General features: G+C 43.3%; 2 protein-coding genes across 5 annotated transcripts in view; both read left to right on the top strand.

Moving 5' to 3' along the window:
* Window positions 1-10,542, top strand: part of LOC116693732 (ankyrin repeat and SOCS box protein 15) — a 24,676-nt gene that overhangs the window by 6,909 nt on the left and 7,225 nt on the right. For 2 of the 3 annotated variants that reach the window (XM_032522940.1, XM_032522938.1), the window contains exon 8: window positions 278-706. In XM_032522940.1, the coding sequence (XP_032378831.1) occupies window positions 278-706 (429 nt within the window). Of the gene's footprint in view, window positions 1-277; window positions 798-3,930; window positions 4,085-5,075; window positions 6,653-10,542 lie in introns of those variants that run through there. The other variant, XM_032522939.1, reaches the window with a different exon arrangement.
* LOC116693734 (ankyrin repeat and SOCS box protein 15) overlaps window positions 8,047-10,542 on the top strand; it is a gene marked incomplete at its 3' end in the record, with an annotated part of 6,505 nt that continues 4,009 nt past the window's right edge. The window contains 4 exon segments of one of the 2 annotated variants that reach the window (XM_032522943.1): window positions 8,047-8,154; window positions 8,955-9,062; window positions 9,146-9,183; window positions 9,681-9,812. In XM_032522943.1, coding sequence (XP_032378834.1) covers window positions 8,959-9,062; window positions 9,146-9,183; window positions 9,681-9,812 — 274 coding nt within the window. 2 annotated transcript variants of the gene reach the window in all.

Below are 10,542 nucleotides of genomic sequence, written 5' to 3'. Positions count from 1 at the left end.
GTTTACTGTCACAGAGGAGTGAAGAAAGCAGAACATATCCACATTTAAGAACGTGGAATCAGAGAATCTTTCTGCAGGGAGAATCTTTCTCAAATCGATTTATCTATCAAAATAGTTGGCGGTTTAACTGTTGACAACTAATGGATTAATGGATTAATCGTTGCAGCTCCAAATGTCACCGTTGTAAATGCTGGTGCCCAAAACTTTAGACTCAAAGCCTGTCTGAACTCTTGGTTCTTATTGTTGTATTGATTGGACCCTTGTTTTTACCCCACAGTGCTCTGAAGATGCTGATACCTCTGTCTACCAAGAAGGCCATCAAAGAGGCGGGTCAGAGCCCGGTCCACTCTGCGGTGGAGGGCGGCCAGATCCGCTGCCTGAAGCTCCTGTTGGCCTGCGGCTTCGACGTCAACTACCGCATGAACACCAGAAACTCCGAAAACTACCGGGACATGAGGAAAAGCGCCTTGTACTTTGCCGTCTCCAACGGGGACGTGCACTGCACCAAAATCCTGCTTGCGGCCGGGGCCAAGACGGACCTGGACCCGCTGTGCTGCCTCCTAGTGGCGGTCAGGTCGGGGCGCTACGACATCGTGAAGCTGCTGCTGGCGGCCAAAGCAGACGTGAACCGCTACTTCACGGTGGTGAGCGACACGGTGTTCCCCACGGCGCTGCAGTACTGCCTGAAGGACGAGGTGATGATGAGGCTGCTGCTCAACAACGGCTACAAGGTGGAGAGGTGCTTCCAGTGTCACCACGACAACGCTTTTGAAGCTGCGGATGACAGGAAAATTCCAGTGAGTGACAGCTGTCACTTGTTTTCCTTAAAGCAATAGGTTGGCATTTTAGGAAATAGGCTCAGGTGCTTTCTGGCAGAGAGTTAAAGCTGTTTTATGCTTCTTGAGTTCAGTGTGGTCGGCGCGGTGCGAATGGCGATATGATGCAAATGTGGTCTGGGTGACTGTGTGCACTGTGTGTCTGTGGAGGGTCCCTCAGAATACCCTTCTGGCACAAGACCCATTAACCGTGTCACTCCTAATTTACTCTTAAACAAGGTAAATAATGAATAAACCCTACTTCATTTAAACACAACTCTGAGCAACAATCAACAACCAAGTATAAAGGCACATGTTTATAAAAAAATATATATATTATTTTAAACACTCATAGTCCTTCAAATAACTTGGCCTCGACACAGGTCTCCCCGACCGGCGTGCAGGTGCAGTCGAAGGTAGTGAGTGACTGCATTGAAATGCCCGGAAGTTGAACGTCCATCACTGTAGGTTTGGCATTTTTGGCAGCAGATTCTGCCACGCCCTGAGTGTTTGCTTCTTGAACACAGCAGATTCCCTCAGGCATGGAGCTCTCTGACACTGTAAAAGCTGGCGCTGAAGATCCAGGGGTTCCACAAACTTTCGTTTCCCCAAGTTGTTGTCCTCAGAAATTGCCAATAACTGGTCTATGCGGCTTTGGAGCCAGGCCTCCTTCCACATAAATGTTCGTTGGCAGGCCTCTCCAGGTTCCCAGTTCCTTCTTTAAAACCTCTTCATTCCGCTTTAGCACAGCCTGTAGTGTCACTCTGACCGCTCTATCTTGTTTATCAGGACACAGTTAATTCCCAGCTCCTTCATCCAGGGCCTGCCTAACAGGTTTGGTCCTGGGTCGGTCTACCACTACTGGTTGCTGCTCGACTTGGTCTTTGTACTTCACAGTAACATCTGCCGCTCCTAGTGTCGGTACTTTTTCGCCCATAAAGGTTTTCAAAATCACTGAGTCTTGTGTGCCCTTTGCTATCTATAACTCGGTATATTCTGTGTTTGACAAAATTGGCACACTGCAGCCAGTATCCACTACCTCCACAATGTTCTCATTCATGTTAAGCTGTGCAGTAATGGGCATCACTTTCGTTATTTTGGTCTCTCTTAGGGTGTACACAGTAAATCCATCTTCCTCACTAGTGACATTCTCTGGAGATTCACTTATATGATGCGCTTACTGCCTCTTATCACTTCTGGAACTTTTCAAAGACTGCTTGTGCTTCCCTCCCCCCTTAGGCTGCTTGTCTGCAGGAAACCAGGATCTGCACACTTTCTTCACATGTCTTTTTACCACAGCCAAGTCATTTTTCATTCACAAAACGACAGTCTCTTGCCATATGTTCACCCCCACACCTGTAACATGTCAATTGTGTTTCTTTTCTCTGCCCTTTAATGTTTGGCTCCACATTATGCATTAGTAATTGGGGCGCAGCTTTACTCATGGGGACATCCAACGTTTGCAGTTGCAGATCACGCACATCTCTATTTGCAGTCTCAACGGCCAGTGCCACCTTCAAGGCTTGTTCAATTGTGAGCTCCGACCCCGCCAACAACCTCCTCTGCATGCAATTGTCCGCTATGTCACACACTAGCGTGTTGCGTAGCATCTTTCAGTTTATCCCCATAGTTGCAGTGTTGAGCAAGCTCCTGTAGCACCGCCACACACTCTGTCACAGTTTCCTCGAGTTAAACTTGAATCTTTGGACATTTTACTGGGCTTCGGGTTTCAATGCGGTCAGTCAAAAGACTTTTTGCCAGGCCTGTTTGGACTCACTAAGTTGCTCATCAAACTGTACGTCCGACTGCCAACAGAGCTTAACAATATTGCCAGCTTCTTCCCCTCATCCTCGATCCCATTTGCAACGAAGGAAATGTCCCAACACTTTGACGTATCCCTCCCAAGTTTGGGTCTGACTGTCAAAAGCTGCAAGTTCTCCTACCATCCCGAGGCCTTGGTAAGCGTTAGCTCCCTTAGCCATCCAACATTAGCCGAGCCGCCGCGTTATCAAGCTCCCAAACTTTATGTTTTCAACTTCATCCGAGCTCACAGATTTCCTCGTCGCCAGATGTAATATCCTGGATATTAGTAAAAGAAAGGCGGACAGCTGGGTAGCTTTACACTTGGGGAAATCTTACATGAGCATGGCGGCCTCATAAATACAACTACTACAGCCCTGTGTCACTCCCCAGTAGGGGTGGGCGGATCGATCTAAATATCGATAGTATCGATGCCAACGCTGGTATTGGTATTTGATCGATACAACTGTAATTGAATCGATATTTTAATTTAGATATCTCTCCTCTACGTTCACTATGCTTTGCTTGTGTCTTCCACCTTCCTGAGCAAACGCCGCTTTCACATCTTGGCCCACATTGCTCCTCCTCCTCCTCCTGCTCCTCTGCTGTGATTCGTTGTTGTGTCGTCACGTGACTCACTGACACAACGCGCAGAGGAGCAGCGGCTCGCTGTATTCATTCTACAGTGCCTAATAACTAATAATTTTGTGCACTTCAATACATTAATAAAAAATATTGCCTAAAGAATTGATCATTCATTCACCTCAGAAATAATGAAATGCTCTCCCCTACACAAAAGTATTTTTTTAAGTAAAAAGTATCTATATGTACTATATGTATTTGGTATCGGATCGATACCAAATTTTGCAGTATCGCCCACCACTACTCCCCAGCCAATGCTCCCAGATGAACCACTACTGCCCCATAGGGACCACTCTCACATGTCATATGCAACATCTCCCATCTACTTCACTTAGACTGGAAACAGCTAGCTTGGCTCTTTCAGTTGTGGCTAGAAGGGATGCAGCTAGAGCCAGAAGTTAAGCAAAATCTCGCAAAATCTTATATAATAATAATAATACTTTCACAAAGGAATCCAAAGGAAACCAATCATTTTGGTGCCTAAATTTCGTCGTAGCTAAACGGTGTATGTATCCCTTCTGGCCACAACGCTCTCTCTCCAACATTAACAAGATTTCATGTCATTCATTAGTTACCATTTGCACATTTATTTAGCTGTCATTGTAAATTTGTTTACTTTTTACACATAAAGAAAACATTAACTACCATTTGAATATCTGTCCCCTCTCTCCAGTTCTGTGAGATCATAAGCCTCAACTGCGTCATGCATCTGGCCGGGAGCGTGGTCCGGACGCTGCTGGACTACGTCAGCCACGTCCACATCTGCTCCAAACTCAGACTCCTCCTGGAGAAGCAGGCAGAGTGGCCCGAAATATGTGACATCCTCAGTGAGTTCATTTATCAACAGCTGCGACAGCGATCCTGGTATTGTTTTCAACATGTGATGCTGTGTGTGTATGTTTATACTCACCCAAGTTGTATAATTATATTTATTCATACCAATAGTTTTTAAATATGTACAGTATGTGTATCTGTAAAACCTTCCTATGGGTGCTGTCAGGTTGTCTCTGAGAATGTTTGTGCATATCATATAAGAGAGAATTTCTAAATGCACGTCTTAGTTTTTTTTTCTTCAAAATCACAACTGTGAACCTCATGGTGGCACTAGAAAATCTTAATTTCTACTACTATTAGCAAAATTATTATTGGCGCGAGAGAGGAAAAGACAGTAAGTCACCAAAGTCTGTAGGATTTATCTATATCTATTTTATATATGTGTGTGTCTGTGTGTGTGCCTGTATGTGTGTGTGTGTCTGTAATGAAGCCTGTAAAACCAGGAAAAGACAACACTTGCCATATTACGATATTGCGATATTCAAAATCTAAGACAATATCTAGTCTCAGATAGATAGATAGATAGATAGATAGATAGATAGATAGATAGATAGATAGATAGATAGATAGACAGCAAAATCATATTAATACAGGGATACAAATACAAATCCTGTGGGAATGCACTGCACAGAACAGAGCTTTACAATATTACAATATCGGTATAATATTGATATATTTCCCAGCACTAGCAGAAACTTATATAATATAATATAATATTATAAAGCTTCGTAAAGCTGAGAGGAGCTACAGATTCAGCTGATAAGATTTTAATGACTCCCTGATGTGTGCTCTAGTGCTAACCACTACTGTAAGACTCTAAGAATAGATCATCATTATGTTTGTTCTGTACTGCACGTGGCAGCCTCAAGGGGGCACTAGCAGCACTGCAGGCCTTTTAGTTTCCTCTTTAATCCTCTCAGTGCTGTGTTTTATTACAATTAGAGTCAATAAGGTAACAACCGTTGTGTGGACCTTGCTCTCCAGACAGCCCTCGCTCCCTAAAGCACCTCTGCAGACTGGACATAAGGAGACGTCTGACCCTGAAGAAACTCAACAACCCTGAGGTCATGAACTCGCACGTTTTCCCTCCCAGATTGAGGAACTACATCCTGTACCAGGAGCTCGACCTCTACAGCCAGGACTCTGAATGCATCATGTGAACATCTCCTGCTCGTTCTGAAAGGATGTCAACTTTTTTTTTTTTTTTAATCTTCATAACCTTTGGTTTTTATAAGCACAATACTGTATTAATAATAAACTTACAAAAAGTACATTTAGCAGTGTTTTGTTCTCTCTCTCTCTCTCTCCACATTTTAGCCCATTTACTTTAAGCTAAATGTACTTTACATTTTTCCAAATCACATTCCTTTTTTCTCACCACACTGTGGATGCTGAGACAACGTTGCTAGACTCTTGTCTCACATATCCAGACATTACTTCACAGCACAGCGGAGTAGCTAACGTTAGATGCTAGCTATACTGACAGTCATAAAAGCCCGTGCTCAAGTGGAGCTCTGTACCCAACTGACAGACTCACTATTTCAGCTTAGAATTGCAGTAGGAGCCGCTAGGAACCGCTAGGAACCCCGCAAACTCGCCGTCCTTTTCCACCGGACCCAAATACACACTTTATTAGCTTAAAATTACAGCAACAGTCGCTAAACACACTGCTAACTCACAGTCCTCTCTTCCTGATTTACAGCCCCCCCCCCCGTCTCTTGGCTTGAAATAACTCACCACTGTTGGCTTCGGGTTGCTGAACACGCTGCAAACAGCTGTGGCCCGCTTGCCTGGTCCTTCGGTAACGTTAGCAGTTAGCAGGGTTAGCATGGCGACGTTAGCCAGGACCAGTCGGGATCAGAATTCAGCAACACAGGACTTTCACCCAGGAGACCGGGGTTTGTGTCCCGTTCTTGTGCCACGTCACTTAAAAGTACATTTTGTAGCCCCACCCACCATCTATTTCTATACCTAACTGTCCCGTTCTTGTGCCGAATGTCTGTTTAACGTACATCCAGCACCCAGAGTGCCAAAATGTGACTTTATGAGTCCCGACTAAGTGCGTCTAAATACGAAGCCAAAGGGTTAAACGCGAGTCCCGAAAGCATCAAATAGTGAGACTCAGAGCCCCGACCAAGCGCGTCTAAACATGACGCTAAAGTAGTTTTTTTGCGTCAATAACAAACGCGAGCGTCGCTTTTTGACGCGATGGGAGTGAGAATGTGACTTGACAGATTTGAAATATCATACATCTGATGCAAGAACTTAAGAAATATGATGTATTTTTCTTTTCAGCCTCAAACCAACAATGAAGTGAGCTACTAACAGGTGTTGTGTGTGTGTGTATATCAAACATCCAGTCTCTGTATTTGAAGTGTCATGCATTCTTTAAATCGTCACTGATTGTTGATCACCTGATGTCTGTAAGTCACAGCATATTGATGATGGAAGTTCGATTGCTTGTGTGATAACTTCATCTGCAATAATTTATGATTTTGAATGAAAATTAAAGATTCAGTCCCCGGTTCTGTAATGTTATTTCTCACCAATAAAAAAGTATTATTTAGTAATCTGTGTTTTTTTCCCGTAGCAATGTGATTAAAAATATCAAATTTACAGCATGTCCTTAATTTTGAATTAAATTGTTTTTACAATTCCTCCATGTTAAAAGGTGGACCCCAAATACAAACACAATACATCAGAGCATTAGCATGTGCCAGATTTACCATCCCTCTCTCTCTTACATTGCCTTTCTCTACAATACATACATCCATGGTCCCCCCCCCCCCATCCTGTCCTGCCTTACCCCGAGCAGAATAATGTGGGCCAAGATTAAGATTTAGAGCTCAACATTAACCAACCACTTTTTTAAATTAATTTTTTTAAAGATGGCCTTTTGGGCATTTTAGGCCTTTACTTGTATAGAATAACGGAAGACACAAAAGGGGAGAGAGAGGAGGAATGACATCAAAGTCCTGCATGTCAGAGTGGAACCCGCGGCTGCTGCCCCGAGGGGTAAACCTCTACACATGGGCGCGGCCCCCCAGGGGTCAACCCGGGCGCCCAAAGGCCCACTTTTTTTAAAGGCTCCAGTTTAAGAGTTGATTTTACTCCTTCAATATCTCTAATGATTAGGGGTGTCAAAAGTGGAGATCTCACCCCCCCCCCCCCCCCCCCCCCCCCCCCCCCCATGTTGAACCCAAAGTTATGCCCTTGAAAACAAAAAAAACTACATACAGTGAGGAAAATAAGGATTTGAACACGCTGCTATTTTGCAAGTTCTCCCACTTAGAAATCATGGAGGGTCTGAAATTGTCATCGTAGGTGCATGTTCACTGTGAGAGACATAATCTAAAAAACAAAAAAAATCCAGAAATCACAATGTATGATTTTTTCAACTATTTATTTATATGTTTTTTCTAAGTTGGAGAACTTGCAAAATTGCAGGGTGTTCAAATACTTATTTTCCTCACTTGTACGTAAAAACAAAATTTTTGAAAAACCAACCTTAAACTAGCAATCACACTCTGAAAAAACTATCTAAAATGAAACTTAAATAAAACAGAGGAATCAAAGCAAAAATAAAATAAATTCTACTTGATAAATCAAAACCATTATGACCTTGTATTGAACACCAGAAGGCTATTCAAAGAGCACCGAGGTCAAAGGTCAGCAGGAAATGGAGAAATTTCCAGCAGGTCCTCATTGACTTGTTGCCTAACAGAGTTCGAGTGGACAGATCTCTCCTGTTGCCCAAACATCGGCGCTATCTGATGATTCATAATGACACAATAAATATTCATACAGCAGTCCAGCTCATTATTATGTCTGTCGTTAGCTGTGGAAAATGTGCACAGAGTGACATTACACTCCATTAGGGCGCTGTGGAATGGCCCTCATGTTAAATACACTGGAGCAGGTGACACCTATAAATAGCGTGGTAGGGTGTGTGTGTGTGTGTGTGTGTGTGTGTGTGTGACGCCGATCAGTTCAGCCGTGAAACAAACACTGTGCTGCATGCGGCTGCTTCGTCCTATGACTCCAACACTTACACATTTATAAGGTGAGAATGATTGAAAACATGTTTCTTTTTTCTTTTTAAATCACGTTACAGGTGTTTTTTCCAAGTTCTCCTGCACAGAATGATGTAACATTAATACGCTTGTGTACTCGCCGGGGGGGGGGGGGGGGGGGGGGGGGGGGGGTGGGGGGGGTGCCTTATCACCAATGTTATATCTGATCAACAGAAAGGAAGTCAAGGGTCAAAGTGTCCTGAAAATAGAGCTGACGGCAAAGAACGTTCAAGAGCTCAAGAAAGGAAAAGAGTGTTAATTTAACATGTGAGCGTGGGAGGTTGCTCCAAACTAAAAGTCGGAGTGCGTCTCTATACACTAGTCATGTGTGTCAATTCCATACGAAATGCTAAAGGTCCCGTCAGACCAGCATGTCTGAACAGCAATATGTTGGACTAAGATCAGCTCATTCGGGTGGAATCCCTCCTGCATGCAGTGGCAAAGTAAAATAATCAAGCATCAAGTCTAAGAGACAAATACGCATCTTGACTTAAATAAACCGTCTGAAGTTAGGTCGGTAATTAACAATTAACAGATAGTTAAAGCGAGAGGATTTTTAGTTTAAGGTTTATTTTAGCAGGAGCTAACGATTGCCTGCTGGTGCAGTTAGAAAAGGAATGAACTGAAGTAGTATGAAGGTGTGACTCTGTGTGTGTGTGTGTGTGTGTGTGTGTGTGTGTGTGTGTGTGTGTTGTGTGTGTGTGTGTGTGGTGTGGTGTGTGTGGTGTGTGTGTGTGTGTGTGTGTGTGTGTGTGTGTGTGTGTGTGTGTGTGTACCTGTGTGATGCCAGAAGGATGGATGCAGCCGACGACCTGGATGAAGACGACCTTCTGGACTACGACGTTCAGCTGAGCATCCAGGAGTCGTGTCAGAGAGAACATCTTAAGGGGACCGGCAGGTACAGGAACACGAAACAACTTCACATTCATAACATTGAGTTTGACATTTCTCTAAACATGTACCTTTGCCTTCCCGTTTTAGGAGCGAAGCTCTGAAGCTCGTGGGGGCCATCAAACAAGGTAAAGAGACAAATCGGTAAAGAGACAAATCGGGGTGAAGTTAGTAATCTGAAAATGTAAGACAAAGACCAGGAAGTGAACTGACCTGAAATGAGACAAGACGGTGGGTATCGAAATAACAGAAAGCATCAAAAATATACACAGATGAATCAAAAATTAACCTTATGAGTGGGAGCTAGACGTGACACATCCTATTGTTTTCTGTCCAGCAAAATACAAATTACTAAATACTTAAAAGTATTAAATACTGTATGTATTTAAATATATTTAATTGAAATACTGCCCGTACCTGCTAAGGCACAATGCGTTGTATTGCTGTATTGTACTATCAGCGTTTGGTCCCATTTCAGGGAAATCTGCAGGATTGCTTCACAGCACAATAGATTTTAATTTCCCCTTGTGGGATTAATAGAGTATACATTATTATTATTATTATTATTATTATTAGAGGAAGGGCAGTATCATCTCATTGAATTCTACTGAAACTGTCCCTGCAGGCGACATGTTGGCACTGCAGCAGCTCTGTGATTTCCCAGCAGCCTTCAGTCAGGTGGACGAGCACGGCTGGTATCCTCTGCACAGGGCGGCGGTCCAACCTCTGGTCCTGGTCCTGGAGACGGTCTTGTACGGTGGGTAAGAGGTCCACACTTTTATTCCACCCGACAGTGTAGAGATCTGAACAAGGGATTCAGCACCATGTTTGTCTCTGCACAGGACGCAGTGGGGAAACATTAGGGCAATGGATGATGGACAAATCTATTCAAGTTGTATTTATTTTTAGTGTCAAATCATCACAGACGTTGTCTCGGGACACTTTACAGATGACTACACCACAACCAATCCCACAAGAGCAAGCATTTGGTGCGACAGCTGCAAGGGAGAGCTTTTAACATCCTAAATCCTTATCTGTAAAACCTAAGACAACAATTGATTTGTAATACTTTTTCTTCACAATTTAACTAAAAGACTTAACACGACTTTGGACTCAAACCAGGGACGATTCGGATTAAGTGCATCGAGACGATGCACTTAATCCGAATCGTCCCTGATAAAGAACTCGAACACTGAGGGAGACCCTCAGTGTTCGAGTTCTTTATCAGACGTTAACCCTTGTGTTGTCCTCGGGTCAAATTGACCCGTTTCAAAGTGTTTTATAATCAGAAATATGGATTGTTTTTCAACCAAATTGCCCAAAAATAACATGGAGGATTCCATACAACCTTCTTCGGGTGAAATTAATGATTACTTTCATTGAATTTCTTGGGTGTTTTATTTAATCTTATAGCATTTGAATTCTTTGTTTTTGTTTTTTAATGGTTTCAAAACAGTATCCGGACTAAACTTTGACATCTACCCATC

This window comes from Etheostoma spectabile, chromosome 8 (assembly GCF_008692095.1).
Source record: "Etheostoma spectabile isolate EspeVRDwgs_2016 chromosome 8, UIUC_Espe_1.0, whole genome shotgun sequence".
NCBI lineage: Eukaryota > Metazoa > Chordata > Actinopteri > Perciformes > Percidae > Etheostoma > Etheostoma spectabile.
Note: the sequence above shows the minus strand (reverse complement) of the source record. Positions and strands in the feature narration are given on the sequence as shown.